This window comes from Antechinus flavipes, chromosome 2 (genome assembly GCF_016432865.1).
Source record: "Antechinus flavipes isolate AdamAnt ecotype Samford, QLD, Australia chromosome 2, AdamAnt_v2, whole genome shotgun sequence".
NCBI lineage: Eukaryota > Metazoa > Chordata > Mammalia > Dasyuromorphia > Dasyuridae > Antechinus > Antechinus flavipes.
In genome coordinates, this window is record NC_067399.1 from 384,833,447 (window position 1) to 384,851,054 (window position 17,608).

The window sequence follows — 17,608 nt, forward strand, 5'->3', positions numbered from 1 at the left end:
AGCATGAGATCCAGTAAAGTGGACTGGAAAGGAGCAATTAGGTTAGGAGAAAAAGAACAAAAGAGAGGACCTGAGAAGAAAAAGTAAATATTGGAAGAGAAGGGGGTCAAAAATTCCAGATGCTACAGAATAAACTTCTCTAAGTAAGGAATTATGGATATGGGAGTACTCTGATATGAAAAACTTCCTTAAGGAAAATAAAGCCTTACCTTCTATTCAATTCTATTCAATTGACATCAAAGTGTTTCCAAGAGGAGTTTTGCAAGGCTATGCTAACTTCTACCAAGAATTGGAATGCAAATCCTTTCAGTACAATTTAGCTGTAGAAGAAAAACTCTGTTTCCTGAATCAAAGCCAACATCTATCAGATGCTATTTATTTAATATACCAGCATTCTTTCTTGGAGAGAAATCCAAATGGGCAAAGTTCACTCTGCTATTCTGAATTCCCTTTCACTCAAACAAGCAATTTCCATGTATGTATTATAGTAATTCTAACCCAAAAGACAAAATTCCACTGTGAAGTAATCAGAGGTATATAATTTAAATTTAGAGTTTATCCAAATGGAACAACAGTAATGTTAATGCTGACATACCTTTTGAGAAAATATTTTCCTAAAACCAACACTCTCTCTTTTCTATTCCTCTTTCATCTTGAACTAAACAAACATTTCCATCTCTTAGATCACCACAAGTTTCAGGGAATTCTCTTTCACTGTTTTGATTAAATCTCTGATCAAGGAAGACTGATTAAATCTTTGAATCAGGTGAGACCAAAGCATTTAGACTTAACCACAATCATAATATATGTATTTTTAAATTTATAACATATGAGTCCTTTGTGCTATTTGTTTCTATAACCATATGAGAATAATAATAGTGTAACTATTTAAAATTGAAATTTTGTAGACAAAAAACAGATTCAGGAAGATGGAGTGACAGGGCCACATGATTAATTATGCCAGAAATGGAAAAAGAAACTTTTTTCCCTTATAATAATTATTTTCCTTTATATTTTCCCTTATAATTATTTTCTCTTATAATAATAGCATTTTATTTTTCAAAATACATGCAAAAATAGTTTTCAACATTCACTCTTAGAAAACCTTGTGTTCTAATTTTTTTTAAACATATTTCCAAATTTATCATGTGGTGCAAGAAAAATCAAATCAAAAGGGAAAAAAATAGAAAGAAAAACAAAGGCAAACAGACAACAACAACAACAAAAAAAAAAAAGGTGAAATTGTGCTATGATCAACATTCAATCTCCATTGTTTTTTTCTCTAGATGAGGTACATGGATCAAAGTTCTCTTGGTTCTACTCAGTTCACTTAGCATCAGTTCATGTAAGTCTTTTTAGGCTTTTCTGAAATCATAGGCTTCTAATTCTAATGTAATGCTTTCTTGATAATGACTATATGGCTCTATATATACACACACACATACACTCATGCATGTATATATCACACACATATGCATACACATGCATACATATACATATATATGTATGCACATATATCCATTACATATATATGTATATACATAGATATATATTTACTATGCTACTTTATGCTGTTATACATATTTATATGTGTCTCTCTATATAAAGAAATAAGTATAAAGACAACATCTAGGACTTTTCCTTTAGTGTAAAGAAGATATATGAAGAGTCTTGTCAATGTTCCTTCAAGATCAAAAATTCTATGATTCTATAAGTTCATAATCCTCCCTCCCTCTTTTTCCCCTTCCTCTTTCCCTCCCTTATTTCCTCCCTCCCTTCTTCTTTCTCTTCCTTCCTTCCCCCCTTCCCTCCCTTTGTCCAGATAAGGTAGCATACCCTTATCTACAGATTCTCTTAAAAGCATTTTTTTCTCCTTTGTACTTCTTTTTGTACTTTTTGTACCTCCCAAGATATCTTGGGGTTTACTGGCCAGATTTCTTCCTTAAGGATCAGGCATTAAACCAAAACCAACCTGATTCTAAATGGCCACCAATAGTTAATAGGCCAAGCCCCATTTGGTCATTGCTTGGGTCCTGATTAACTCAAAATGAATGTAAATAGCAGTTATTTCTGCTTTGGCCAGAAACCCTGAGTGTCTTCCCCTCTCAGATTTATGTATTTAGATTTTTTTTGCAAGGGGGAAGGAGAGGAAAAAAAGGGATGGGGACTAGATGAAAGAGGCCATTCTTTACCTCAATTGTTATCTAGCCATAATCACTGATGGACAGAGCCTTAGTCACACTGAGACCTGTTGAAGACCTTAGCTTAAAAAAAACAAGATTTCACATTTTTTCCAGGGCCATCTTCGGTCATCTTGATCTATATCTGGTCATTGGACCCAAATGGCTCCGGGAAGGAAAAAAGAAGCAAGTGATTTTGCATAGCCCTCTGTCACTTAAATCTAATTCATTTGCAGGTCATGGCATCACTTTGCTGATATCATTATCCTCTTACAAAATGAAGAACTAGCAACAAAAACAAGCCTAGACTCTAATACTAGCTTCAAGTTACTCTCAACCTCAGTATTTTTATCATGAAATGGGGATAATACATATCCTGCCTACTTTCAAGGACTGATGAGATAATAAAATTAGATAATATATGTGAAACACTTAAAAAAACCCTATAAAACATATAATACAGATCAGAACCATGAGACTATTAGACATTTTTATAATCTGAATTTCTTACCCAATTCATTATGAGTTAGAATTTTTCTGCTTGGATAAATAATGTCTTTTAAACCCAAGATCTTTGGCCCAAAGTCAAATCTCCTAATTTAACACTCTATATGAGTATAAATCTGTCATGTCTTTCTTAATGGATCAAATTTAGATATTTTTTGACAGCCCCAGACTGTTTAATTGCTTCATCTCCTGAAAAGGCTAAACTCTCTCCTGATCTGTCACACCTGTCATTCTCTGGCATTTGCCAGTGTTTGGCAGCAGCTTGAATTACGCTTAGCCATTGTGTATGCCTGTCATAAATCTAATCTTGAATTCTGGCCCTGTTCAGCTAGTTCCCTTTTATAGCTCCTACCACATGTAACATAAGGCTTTATTTATTCTCTGCTGTTCCTGAATGCAGTCCTCGGATGTGGGCTCATCTGAAGCAATCACTTGTAATGAGGTGCTTTCAGTTGAGTGTGTACATTTTGCTGCAACATTAATCCTCATCAGCGTCAACATCAGCTGGAGTTCCAGTGTTTATACCTCATTTATTATTCTTGATCTGCTTTATTTAATAAATGAAAATGTCTAGCTAATGGGAGGAAGTTGTGTAAATATTTCAGTGAGCATGAATAATATGGGAGGAGAATGAGCCAGAAAATAGAATTTGCAATGTAGTTACTGTCCTTAAGGGCATTCAGGGAATCAGAGAGTCCTGAAGCCATAGAATCTTGGAATCTCGAGATTTTCAAAATCCTATGGATCCCAGAAGGGAAAAGGGATATCCAGGATCATGCAGTCTGATCCTCTATTTCTGTCATCCAATACAAGTATGTAAAAAGCCCTAAGAATGGGCCCATTCTAATATTGCATAGCTCTTATAAACTTTCTTGGAGTACCCAAGGGAAAAATAGTGATAGATAGAGAGATTGTAAAGGGCCAGACTCTGCCTTCTAGGTGACTGAGTTGTAATAGGAGTGGAAATAAGGCATGAGCATGAATGACTATGATACAAAGCAGAGACTCAAACAAAGGCAAAGGAAAGTTTCAGACAAAATGTTGAAAGAAATTTAAGAAATCAAAGATCACTTTCAGCTGAAGGAAGGTGAAAGTAACTAGAGGGTCAAAAAAAAAAAAAGAAAAGTTTTGTGGAAGCTGCAGTATTTTTGTAAGAAAGTTCTTAGGTTGAATTAAAAGTCTTTCTCCCTATAACTTCTTCCCAGCACTCAAAGTTCTATCCTCTGGGTCCAAGAAGACAGACTTTCAGATACTTGAGGATGGGAATCATATAATTCTGCTATTATTTGGGTGCCCTGATCATTTAATAACTAATAAAACTTTGAAATTCACAATATTGCTTTGTACTCAGTACCACTTGATAAAAATCAGTATGTCTCACCAATATGGGGACAAGGAAAAGAATGTTGGATTTGTAATTAAAAATAAAAAAAAATCTAAGTTTAGCTCTCAGCTCTCTCTGTCTCTGTCTCTTCATGTGTTTGTCAGTGTGTCTCTGTCGGTCTGTGTCTATGTCTGTGTCTGTTTTTGCCTTTGCCTGTCTATCTATTTCTCTGTTTCTCACCTGGAACAAATAACATAACTTCTCTGAGTAGTGATTTACACATCAAAAAAGTAGGAGATGATAAAAATTATCTCAAAATATTATAATATGGATTAACTGAGATAAAGGTATATAATGTGCCTTGTACTTATAAACATAGGGTACCCAAAAGCCATAGGGCTTAGAAAAAATTTACAACTGCTTTAGAGCCTTTGGGATACCCCATATATAAATATGAATATAAGCTTCTATTTCTAGAATTATGGAATTTTAGAGCTTGAAGGAAAATTAAAAACAACTTTGGCCAATCACCTTGTTCCTTTTTTTTTTCCCTGAGGTAAATGACTTGCCCAAGGTCACACAGCTAGGAAGTGTAAAGTGTCTGAGATCAGATTTGACCTCAGGTCTCAAGACTTCAGGGATGGTGCTCTATCCACTGCACCAACTACTGTCCCCTTCTTTTGTTTTTCAATCAAGGATACACTAGAGTAGAAATTAGAAGAATATGGAGTCAGAGAGATGTAGGTGAATTATTCAAGGCCACACAGAGGTCATAAGTGATCACAACCAGAGCTAAATTTCAGGTCACTCAGTTCCTTGACCAGGCCTCTTTTCACTAGCTCACAAGTTCTTTTTCTTAACTCACTTTTACCTAATAACTAAACTCTTGAACGATATATACCATTTTTCCTCCTTTAGAGCAGAAGAAATGAAGAGCTAATGAGCAATCAGCATTTAATCTTAACCTGATCCAATTTATGGAGCAATCTCTAAAGACAGTATTAACTCGCATGTACTTTGCAGTTTATAAAACCCTTTTGCATCTGTTGTCTCAAATGAATCTCACAATAACTATATACGGATGGACTCAGCCAGACAGGAAGGGGAAGTGACTAGAATAGAATTCTGGCAGTGGACAGTAGGAGACAGGTTCCAATTTTGCCTCTAAAATTTATTAGCTGTGTGACCTGGGACCAAGTAGCTTCATCTCTTTGTTCCTTTATCTCTAAAATAAGGATAATAATACTGTATCTATAGGAATTATCTCACAGTCTTGTTGTGAAGCTAAAATGTGATTATATATTTAAAATCAGTAGTTGTATATATATAATTACATTGTACAAAAACATTATATATAATATATATTTATATATGTAATTATATTATCATTAATTTTATTATGCAGGACAAGGATTATTATTCCCTTTTTACTGATGAGAAAAATATAATCCAGAGAATTAAAGGCGATTACAAATATTAAAGCTCTTGAAAGATTATAAATTACCTTGGAAATATTTGATAATGTTTATTAATGTTGTTATTTTAATAGGAAAGAGTCAGCCTACTTGAGAAGATAACCAAAGAGCATGAACAATACAAGACAAATGTGGACCAATTTCACCTATGGCTAAATAAGTTGATGGGAAAAGTGAATACTTCTTTAGGAAGAAGAGGCAAAATGTCTGCCAAACACCAGATCAAAATTTTACAGGTAATTTCCCATATTGCTTATCATTAGACTGAATATTCATGCTATTCCTGTCCAGACTGTTCTCACTCAAAGAAGAACAGAGAATACTCTGTTTTAGGAAGAAGATAATTGCCATCTTTTGTTCTGGCAAGCCTTGCTATCAAGCGTTAATAAACGCTTACTATGTGCCAGGCACTGTTCTAAATGCTGAGAATACAAAGGGGATTTCATCAGATGTGCAAAATAAATATATTGTTGTTATGGAGGGAGAACACTTGCAATTGGGATGATCAGGAAATACAACATTTAGAAAATAGTGAGAACTTGAACTGAGTTTTGAAAGAAATAACAAGTTGGGTAGAATGGAGGGAGTACATTCCAGAAATACAAGGCACCAAAGAGTCGCCAACCATATCTTCCATGAGATAGATCTTGCCTTTTGTTCTCCTTTATCTTCATCTTCCTCAATTAGAATGTAAGGTTCTTGAAATTAGGAACCATCCCTCTTTTTTAATTGTCTCCTAAATGTTTAACACAGTGTTTGGCACAAAAATCTTAAGTGCTTTTATTTGAGGAATACCATCTTAAAGTTCATTAGACTCCTCTTATCTATCTATCTGTCTATATGTGTGTATATATATTATATATATGTATATGTAAACATACATACACACATACATACATACATTTATAAAGAAATGTTGGGAAAATAAACAAGCAAACCAGAATAAAACAAAACTAGTCACTCTTTTCAAGGAAACCATTTCTAATTCCTTTTGTTGGCTCTTTGATAACATGGTCTATAATCCTTTCATCACATTTCCCCATTTCACCCTTCTGTGATGTTTCCCACGTTATCAATGTCTTTTCTAAGATGTGGAATGTAGAACTAGACTTACAGCACAAATGTTGTCTGACCAGATTCAAATACAGCAGGAAAACCACTTTGTTCTTTCTGAACATATCTTTTTAATACAGCCTAGGATAGCATTACCTTACTTTGAGTTTCATTTTACGTTACTGACTTAATTAAAGCTTGAACTACACTAAAAATACATAGAACTTGTTCACAGGAACTATTGGTCCAGGAGTTTCCCCTATTCTTCATTTATGAAGTTAATTCTTTGAACATTAATGCATTATATTTCACCTTCAATAAATCAATCGACAAGCATTCATTAAGTATCTACCATGTGCCTGGCATTGGGGCTGTAAAAACAATAATGAAACAGGCTTGTTCTCAAGGAGCTACATTATATCAGGAGAGATAGCATGTACATATATAAATATTTACAAAATAGATATGTGTAGATTATGGAGGGTGAGAAGTAGCAATTGGGAGTACTCAGAAAAGGCATCATTTCTAAGGCAAAGCACTGAGTCTTGAAGGAAATTGAGATAAAGGAGAAGAGGGGAGTGCATTCCAGTAAAGTAATTATTATAATATATTGGGTATTGAGGTATATAGAAAGAGCTGAAAATTACAATCCAATTAGGGAGATGAGACTTACACAATAAGTAGATAACTTATAAAATGTGGCAGTTCTTTACCCTGATCCTGATTTGTAAAGCCTCATGAAGAAGAAAGGAGATAACCTGGGAGATGAAAGATGGGTCTATAGAGATTGGGAATATAGCTTCAGAGTAAATATATGCTCTACATAGGGATGTGGAAAACTAGTAAAAGTTACTTGAGTTTAAACCAGTCCAGCCTCCTAAGTATAAATATTTATAAGCTGAACCAAAAGGCATATTTGTTTACATAGGTTATTCAATGTCTATCTTTGAATAATTGGGGACATTTAAAAACTTTACTATTTAGCTTTTAAAGTCCCTTATAACCTGGCCCATTTCAATTCACCCAGAACCCCAGCACGCACAGAGTGCAAGCCAGTGACAATGGCTTCTCTACCTTCCCTCCAACAAGACACTCTATCTTCCATCTTTGGGCATTTTCACTGGTTCTCCCTCATAGCTGGAATTTTCTCCTTTTTCATTTATGCATCTTAGCTCTGGCTTTCTTCGAGCCTCAGCCAAAATCCCACTTGGAACAAACCATTTCAAATGCCCCTTAATGCTAGTGTTTTTTCTTTGGAACTGTCTTCTGGACAAGTCATTTAACGCCGCCTTAGTTTCTGTAAAATGAGGATAATAGTAGCACCTACCTCCCAGAACTGTTTTGAGGATCAATTGAAATATTTGCAAAAGCATTTGGCACAGTGCATGGCCCATGATAGGGACTTATTCCCTTCTCATTTCCTCATTATATGGATCTCATTTGCACATAGTTTCTTGCATATTGTTTTCTCCATTAGATTCTGAATTCCTGGAGAGCTGAAATTATCATATCTTTCTTTATATCCCCCTTATTTAGCAAGGTGTCTGGTACATAGTAAGTACTTAATATTTATCTATTGACTTGACCACTCACAGGTAGTTTATTATAGAGGAGCTAGAGAACAGGATGACTGCCAGCCTCTTGAAATGATTCTGTGATTTCAGGTCCTTCAGCAGCAAAAGGAAATAGTTAAACAAAGTTCCTGGAACATAGTAGATGCTTCATAAATGCTTGTTGATTAGTTAGACTAGATGATCTCTAAGGTCCTTTCTTTGGGATCTCATCCTTGGCCTTTCTTTAGCCTGTAACACTGTTGCTCTCCCCCATCCCCCAATTCCTGCATACTAGCTCCTTTCTTGACTTTCGTGATAATGATTTATCTGGTCCTTCTTATACTTAGGTATTCTTATACAGCATATGAATTTATCTCCTATATCAGCTAAAACACAAAATCCTTGGTTTGGCATTTAGAGCTCTTAATAATCTGGCTTCTGTCAATGTTTCTAGGATTGTTGCATATCACTCCTCTTTCTGCACTTTCCATTTCAGCCACATTGACCTATTTCATCTTCTAAGGACATATTGTCTTTTCTACCTATCTGCCTTAGGATGATCACTTTCTTATATTTCAAAGTGCTCCCTAGAATCCTCTTTCAAGACTCAGCTCATGTGACACTGCTTATGAAAAGGTTTTCCTGATATTTCTGGCTCTTAGTGTGCTCTCCTTCCTCAAATTATCATGTATATACTACTAATAAAAATAATAGCATTTATGTAGTACCTACTATGTATTATGCACTAAGTACTATTATTATCCTTATTTTATAGCTGAGGAAACTGATGCAGAGAGAGGTTAAGTGACTTGTTCAGGGTCACATAACTAGTAAAGGTCAGAGATTGGATCTGATTTGAGGTTATTCTGACTCCCAGCCCTGCATTTTATCTAGTGATCCTGTTAGTTGCCTCCTATCTATTAGGCTATTATATGTTCCCAGTAATGTAGGTTCACTTGGGACAGAAATTGTTTCTCTATGTTGTTCTTTTTTTTTTTTTTTATTTCCAGTATCAAGCATAGTACCTCGCACATTGTATTATTAAATTCTGTTGGGTTTGATTGAGTTGGGTTTTAGGTTTGTCCTTCTATTATTCTAAGATCTCTTCCATCTCTAATCCTTCCAGCTCTAAAATATTAAAAGTATATTTGATAAGGAGAATAAAAATGCCTTGGAATTAAATGGAAAAAGAAAGAGAACCTCTGGAAATATAGTTAATATTTTTCCTCTTATTTCTAATCAACTCCTTTCAACCTCTTTACCTTTTAGAATTTTGCTAAAGATTTTCAGAATGGTGAGAAGTCATTAAAGAATCTTGAGGATCAGTCTGCTGGAGTTATCCAGAACACCTCTCCTATAGGAGGTGAGAAGATTACTAATGAGCTTGAAGAGTTGAGAAAAGCCCTGAAAAAACTGGAACTTTTTTGCAAGGAGGAATTGGAGAGGATCCTGAAGACACTGAATTCAGAGGGAGCCTATGAGACACAGGCCAGACAACTAGAAGCTGAGGTCAAAGAATTCAGGAGGGAGCTACAAAGATTAGCCAAGGACCTGGAACCTGGGGAAAAAGCAAGAGATGAAGCAGAGTTGATAGAACGCTGGAAAACTTACTCTGTAAGTTGCATTTAGTTAAATGTTGACTATGATTTTTTCAGACAAGTTAGATAGGCTGTGGGGATTCCTTTTTTTTTTTTTCATGAAAAAAGCCTCAAGTTAGTAAATTTGACTAAACATCATTTGGAAGCAATACTGGTTATGGAATCTGAAGACCTATGTTTCAGGGTTACAATTTCCTCACCTAGTTAGAGAAGTCAATTTATCTCTCTTTGCTTCAGTTTCCTTGTCTATAAAATAAGGAGGTTAGATTAGATGATCCCTAAAGTCCCTCCTATCCATTGATATTAAAACCTGGAAAAATAAAAATAGTTTGAACGGAGCTGCTAATTGGTGTCATCCACATCATTTTTCAAGTTGTCCAATACTTATTAGTCCATAACTAAGTTATCCATTACCCATTTCTCAATAAACTTTTTATTGAGCACCTATTGAACACAGATGAAATTCAAAAGAAGTATCGAACAGATCCTTTGCCCTTGAGGGCCTAGGGCAGGAGTTCTTTACCTTTTTAATGTAATGGATCCCTTTGGTGATTTAGTAAAGCCAGAGGAATACTGGGAAATGGTTAATAATCAGTTTTCGAGGGGAAAATGTATATAATAATGAGATAATTTTAAATTTTAATCTGTTTCATTAATATTTTTCATTCCTTTTTTTAAGCCTTGACAATCAACAAAACAGTAAATCAAGTCCTGATTTATAGCATTTACCAATTTCAAAGGTGTAAATGTTCCCACTGAAAATTTACTAGTTGGCTTTCCTAAATCATTTTGAGCTGACTCCGGTAACTGATCCTTGGGAGAAAGAAGCCTACCAGACTCTTCTCAGAATAATATTTGTTGTCTGTATATAAGTAAAATAAATGCTAAATTCTAGTCAGAATAATGAATATAAAAATATATTTTCCCCCTTTAACTACACAGACCTCCTGAAATCTATCCACAGTCTCTTTGGGAGTTTATAGCCCCAAGATCCAGAACCCTTGGTCTATAGGCTGGAAGCTTATGTGGTGCACTAGATAAAACAAAATGAAATACAATGCTGGGCTGGATTTTATTCTAGTTCTACCACTCTCTGTACCACTACATGATCTTGGCAAGTCACCTCCTATTCTCTATGCTTCAAGAGCTTCATCTGTAAAATATAATTGTGGTTTAGATGGTCTCTAAAGGCCCTTTACAGGACTAACTTCACTACTATGCTCTTTTTCATGGGATACCAGTGAATTTTTCAAAAACCAGCTTTTCATTAAACTCTCTGCAAAAGAGTTGCAAACCAAGTGATTATCTCCGTTCTATATATGGAGGAAATGAAGGGAAAGGTGGCTTCCTGACTTCCCCAAGCTTATATAATGAGATAATGATAGAAGAGGCAATACTGGTGAGGTATTCAAACATTCATCTCTTGGTGGTGGAACTTGGAATGCCTGGGGAGGAAGGGATGTCAAGATTGTCTATGGTCCTAATCCCAACTTTGTAGTCAAAGGACTATATAAACTGAGGAACAATTTTCCGCCTATATTCTTATGAGACAAAAACCACGGATAACTTTTTACTCTTCTCCACTTTAGTAACAAAGAGGTAATTACTCATATTTTAGATAATATTTTTGACAAAAGAGCCACTAGATTTATATATAGAATTTAAAATTGGAAAATACCTTAAAGATCATCTATTCTAACTCTCTAATTTTACTGAAGAGGCCCGGTGTGATTAAGTAACTTGCCTAGTAGCATAAAGCAATAGCCTAGATTGACTTTAAATCTAATGTTGTTTTCCCTATACTTCAGAGTTAGGAGATCTCTATTCTAGTTCCAACTTTTCCACTTAGGGGATTCAAGGATTGCACTTGCAGTTTTTCTAAGCCTTTGTTTCCTCCTCTATCAAATAGAAATAATAATCCTTTCTCTGACTAAGTTACAGGACAGTTGTAAAAGTCACATAAGATAACAAAAGTCAGCATTTTAAATATATGTTACTAATGGCTGTGGTGAGAAAAGCAGTTTGTTATTATTTTTTGTTTATTATTTAGTTTTTTAACTACATGCCTCCACCACAATCCCCACCCTTTTTATACATATTGACTATAAAATATGAGCTACATAATTTTTGCTTTTCAGAAACTGTTCTAAAGTTATATCTGAGTAAAAATAAAGCAAGACTCTACTATCCTTCTCATCCTTTCCCTCCCAGATATATTTGGCAGATATGAATATGGGATTTAAGAAAGAGGTATTGGGCAAATTATTTAATCTCCCTGGGTCTCAATTTCCTAATCGGTAAAATTTGAGAGAATTAGACAATGTGGTCTCTGAGTTCACATTTAGCTCAATAGCTATCATCCAATGGGTTCAAGAAAACAATGTACCAAGAGTGACTGCCAACACCAATGAAGGCAAGAGTGCTTAAAGTTGAAGTAAAAAAGGCTCTGCTCACTATAGTCAGGAAATAACTCTGTAGAAAATTAACAGTCCTTGGGACTCTTCCCTCAAGCTCTTGCCTTACAGGTTTGTTGTAAAACCCAGATGAGATAATATATGGAAAGCAGTTTACAAATCTTATGCATTGCCTTGACTGATGATAATCTGTTGAGAATAATTTACTTTAATGTTCTCTAGAGTGTGTTTGAAATTTGACTTGACTGTTTTTGTGATTAAGGTCACCAGATCAGCTCTGGCAGCAGAAGAGCCTAAGGCTGAAAGATTGAAGTCTCAACTTAAGGAACTTGTCCAGTTTAACCATGATTTCCAGCCCCTTTCAGACAGTGTTGTGATTACCATGCAAGAATTCCAAAGGTATTTAGAATTGGTGACATCTTAAGAATGAATAGTTTTGGTCCCATCACTCTTGTGCTCAAAACCTTCAATGGTTACCTATTCCTTTGTTTAGCATACAAAGTCCTTAATATTTTCTGCTTCACAACTTCCTTCTATATTTCACTCTACATTCAAGTCAAACTCACCATTCATCATCCCCCAGACATTTTTCCTGCTTCAGTATCTTGTACTCACACTGTTTTTTTTTTTTTTTTTTTGCCTGAAATGTCCTGGTAGACTCTATTGTATTTCTGTCCTAAGTATCCTTGTACAGAATTCTCTTGTGCACTTATCAAGTAATATCTCCTATTCCATGACCAACATTTTTACTAGACTATAAACTCCGGGTCAGGGACTAAGTTATGTCTCTCTCTCTCTCTCTCTCTCTCTCTCGGGAACTAGCATAGTTACTGTGCACTGATAAATCTCTATTACATAATATGAAATCTGGGAGATAAACAGTCACCTAAAAACAAATTTGCAGACAATTTTCCTTTAAATTTGATACCTTTGTCTTTTCATCCCAAAAAATTGTGTTGTTAGCTTTTAAAACATGTAATATTAACAATTGCATTTAATCCATTCATTCATTTGACATAGCCCAAAGACTTGGATTTAGCTTCTCAAGATACATTCTTCCCATCTGCTATTTCCTGTAAGCCTCTGGATATAATTTAGTCAGCATTTCCCTCTAGTATTGTTATAATGGTGGATAAAGGAAATATAAGTTTTAAACTTGAATAAACCCTTCTAACTGAATGATAGCATTTGAGTAGAAGTATAACATCTGGCATTTCTATAGTATGTCAACTCACAAAACCTGAAACAGATAAAGTAAATATTATTGTACCCATTTTATATATATAGAAACTGAGGCTCAAAGAAGTTAAATAGTTTATATAAGGTCATATAGTAAGCATCTGGTTAGGACTAGAATCTTTTTCAAACAAATTTCCTTTGATGAATTATGGAATTGCAGCAAAAAGTTGGGACTGCCCATAGATCAAAAACTGAAGCTTTTGAATTCAAAAATTTAGATTACTTTGAAATTGTGGTGGTTTTATGAAAATAAAATGAGACATCAAGCTTCCTGCTTCAGCCCATCCCTCTCAAGTGTTTTTTAGCCATGTCCTTTTGATGGACCAAGAAATAAGTAGAATGAAGAGTAACACTAATTATGGAGTGGAATGAGTTGCCTCAATGGATAGTGAGTTCCCCATCACCAGAAGTGCTTAATGTATGGCTGCTTAGCACAGAGGGTGTAGGAGGGACAGGTTTAAGTTAAATAACCTCTGAGGTCCCATTCAAATCTTTGAATCTATGATTCTAAAAGAGTAAAGCCAGCAGTTATTTATAATATTCTATAGCTTTTTGATCCCCAAAGTTTAAATTTGTTGAAATTTAAAGATCACAAAATCATATTGTGTCAGAGTTGGAAAGGACCTCAGTGATCAGTTAGTCCAAACAGCTAACTAAATGGATCTCAGTAAATGGTCATCTAGAATCTTTTTGAATAATTCCAGTGATGGGAAATTTCACATCACTCAAGATATCCCAGTTTTTCCTTATATGGACATGCAGCTCTACAACTTCTTTCTCTAGATAAGAAAAATTCTTATCCCTCTTCTGCATTTTTATGAATCTCTTTCTGAAGCTCTATTAGTGGAGACATCTGGAAGATGGGTCTCCCCTTTTATCTTTGGTTTAATTAGAACTGTATCTTCTTCTGCTCCTCTCACTACCATCTAAGAGATATATTATAGTCCTTTGGTCTTCTAATTCAGTAAGGCGCAACCTAAAATCACATCTCTACAGTGAATCTTAAAAGTATACATATTAGCACTAGAAAGAAATAACTTTTGTTTCCTTGTTGGTGAAGTGCTGAGGTTATACTAGAAAATAATGATAACCAACATGCTAAAGAATTTTAAGGTTTACAAATCATTCTTTACAAGAGTCCTGGGTAAGAAGTAGTGTAAGTGTTACATTCATTTTAGAGATGAAGAAATTGAAACTTAGTGAGGTTAAGAGACTTGCTCATGATTATACACCTTAATGAAGGAATGAAAGGGACTCAAACTGAGTCCCTCTGACTTCAAGCCTAGTGACCTCTCTACTATATCTCCTTGCCTCTATTTAAAATTAAATGATATACACATTCGGATTTTTTATGGATTTTTGAGTACACAAACTTCAGATGCAAAAAATTAGATGTAGAAACTGACTCAGCCTTTCTTCTACTTCTGATTTCTTGAACTATTAAACATTCCCTAGTAATCCTGCCTCTGAACTTTCCTGCTACTCCTGCTTAAACATGATATATCAGAACTTAATAGAGCAGATTTTAGCTGTGTGTACATTCATGGCCCTTTAGTGCCCTCTTGGACAAGTCTTAGAACCCAGAAGCCTACTTGCACATTCTTGAGGATAGGAAAATTTTGTTGGCAGGCTTTCTGCATTTTAGCTGGAAATTGACAGAATGGAGGGGGAAAAAAAAAAAAGTACTGACTAAAGTAAGGAATCCAGGATTCAATCCAGGTTCAAATTCTTACAATAGGAAGTTCCCTTAATTATCTGAGTTTGTTTCCAAATCTAAAAATGGGCATAATTGCACAATATCCCTCAGAGGAGAATGGTGATAAAAAGTATTTTATAAATCTTAAAACTCTATAAAAAAGTGATGATGATTAAATAAATAATGATATTGTATAAATCCTTGACCTGTAACAAATCTGGCCCTCAGTTTCATCACTAAAATAAGGTAGTTGGATTCAATTATCTCTAACAATCCATATGATGCTAATTAATATTCTGTGACTCGAAGGTTATGAAGTCATAGATTAAAACTTGAAAAAGACCTCTTAGATCTTCTAGATCCAATATTCTTTGATTGTTTTCTATGCGTTTTGGTGATTAAAGGTCCAAGTTTGAGATTAGAAACATATATTCTATCTAAACTAATTTACTTAGTAGAGATGTTAGGCAAAAATGACCACAGGTTCTCAAAGGCTATGTCAGTGGACCACATGTTCTAACATAGTAAAAATAAATCATACATGATTCTGCTTACTATCTAGATACTTATCATCTTAGAATCAATCCAGGTAGGTTCTGAGAAGTTTGTTTTCAAGATTTACTGGAAAGTGACAATTTTTTTTGACCACCATGATTCACCAAGACCATTACCTAAGACATAAAAGAATTGAATCCTGCATTAATTAAGGCAGTTCCCACACTTGTAAAATCACATCCTTTCACTATTAAAGTTTTTGATGTATGGCTTGATCAGACTCTTCTCCTGCCTCTATCCTCCACTCTATTGTCCCATAAGAGGAATAAAAAATGGAATGTCATTAATGGAAAAGTCATAGAAACTACAGAATTCTACTTCACAGGGTAATGGAAGACACAAAGGAAAAGCAGAAGTGGCACTAAAGTACCAGTGTGTGATTTTCCTTTTTATTTATCTGTTAGCACAAAAAACTTCACAGTTGTCTTCTAGCCAAGTTTGCAGTAATATCTGGGCAGAAACCATATTTCTGCTGAATGCCTTCATTTTTCAAATTCTATGGATGATGACACTGCTTGTTGGGAGATAAGTGAATCTTATGTATAATTGTCTGAGAACCTTATGCCATATAAATAAGATTTTCAGTATCTTACAAAATTCATAGGCTGTTGACCTTAGAATTCATTATACAAAAAAATAATAGAATAATCCAATCACTGATTCATATATTTTATTTCTTTCCTTTTATTACTACCTTGTTCACATATTTTTAAAAGCTGAAATTTGTCACTATTTTCTTCCCTACTCTACTTTCCTTAAATCCTATTCTTCATATGCTCCTGTTTCCTGTTGAGCTTAATTCATTTCTATATCAAATTATGTGGGTATGTATATATAGGAATATTTGTGGTATAGTATAGTATATAGATTGAACCCATCTTCATCTAATTCAGATGAGTGAGAATCATGTGACTTCTACTTCTCTAACTCTTTTCTTTACAATTATATACTACTTGCACATATCATATTTATAAGAAATAATACATTCCACCACCTTCTTCTTTTATACACTAGGAATTCCTTTTTCCTTCCTTTTTTTTCCTCATTTAAGACCATCTAAATGGAAAAAAAAAAAAAAAAAAACCTCTTGTTTTTCTTATTTAACTCCCTCTGCCATCTTGAAAGATACTGGGGCCCCAAAGATATGCTTGTTTCTTCTCCTCCATGAGCACATAAATTATCATTATATAGCCCCTTACAATTGTACAAGTGCATTTAACTTTCTAGAATTCTCTTGACTCTTGTGTTTGCTTCTCAGAGTTTCTTTTCAGTTCAGATCTCTTCAACAGGAATTCTTGAAAGTCATTTATGCCACGAAAGATTATTTTTTTAATCCTTTGTTGGATTATATTCATTTTTTTCAGGATTCATTATTCTTAGTTGTTAGCCTTTATGTTTTGCCTTTTGGGATATCATATTCCAAGATTTCCTTTCCTTTGTAGTGTTTCTTACCAAGTCCTTGACTATATGGTTCTTTGATAGTCGAACTCTTTCTGATTGCTTGAGATATTTTTTCTTTAATTTTAAAGTTCCAAATTGTGGCCATAATTTTCTTTAGAATTTCATTTTGAGGTCTCTTTCAAGAAGTAACCAATGGACTTTTTTTTTTCTCTCTGGTTCTAAAAGATCAAATATCAGTTCTGGCTTCTTGAAATGTCACTTGGCTTGTTTGGTTTGTTTGTTTGTTTTTGAGAAAATACAATGAACCTTAAATTACCTCTCCTTGACTTGTTTTCCAGGTCAATTTTTTAAAAGACAATAGTTGCCTTATATTTCCTTTTTTTCAGTGTTGTGATTATGTTTTAATATTTCTTGTTATGTAATCACAGATTTTTGTCTTATCTACTCTCATTTTAAATGAAGTTTATTAATGTTTTGGGTAACATGTTCTACCTCCTGATGTGAACTCTTTTTCCACCTTTCAATTTTTTCCTCCAGAACTCTTATTTTGCTTACAATTTTGTGTTTCATCTCTTGCTTCATTTCTTCTCTGTTGTCAAGTGATTTATTTTTT

The 17,608-nt window shown here is 34.3% G+C and overlaps 1 protein-coding gene across 1 annotated transcript in view; it reads left to right on the forward strand.

The window, feature by feature from the left end:
* SYNE3 (spectrin repeat containing nuclear envelope family member 3) overlaps positions 1-17,608 on the forward strand; it is a 206,549-nt gene that overhangs the window by 107,261 nt on the left and 81,680 nt on the right. The window contains exons 9-11 of the mRNA XM_051978431.1: positions 5,561-5,722; positions 9,362-9,706; positions 12,367-12,503. Coding sequence (XP_051834391.1) covers positions 5,561-5,722; positions 9,362-9,706; positions 12,367-12,503 — 644 coding nt within the window. The remainder of the gene's footprint in view (positions 1-5,560; positions 5,723-9,361; positions 9,707-12,366; positions 12,504-17,608) is intronic.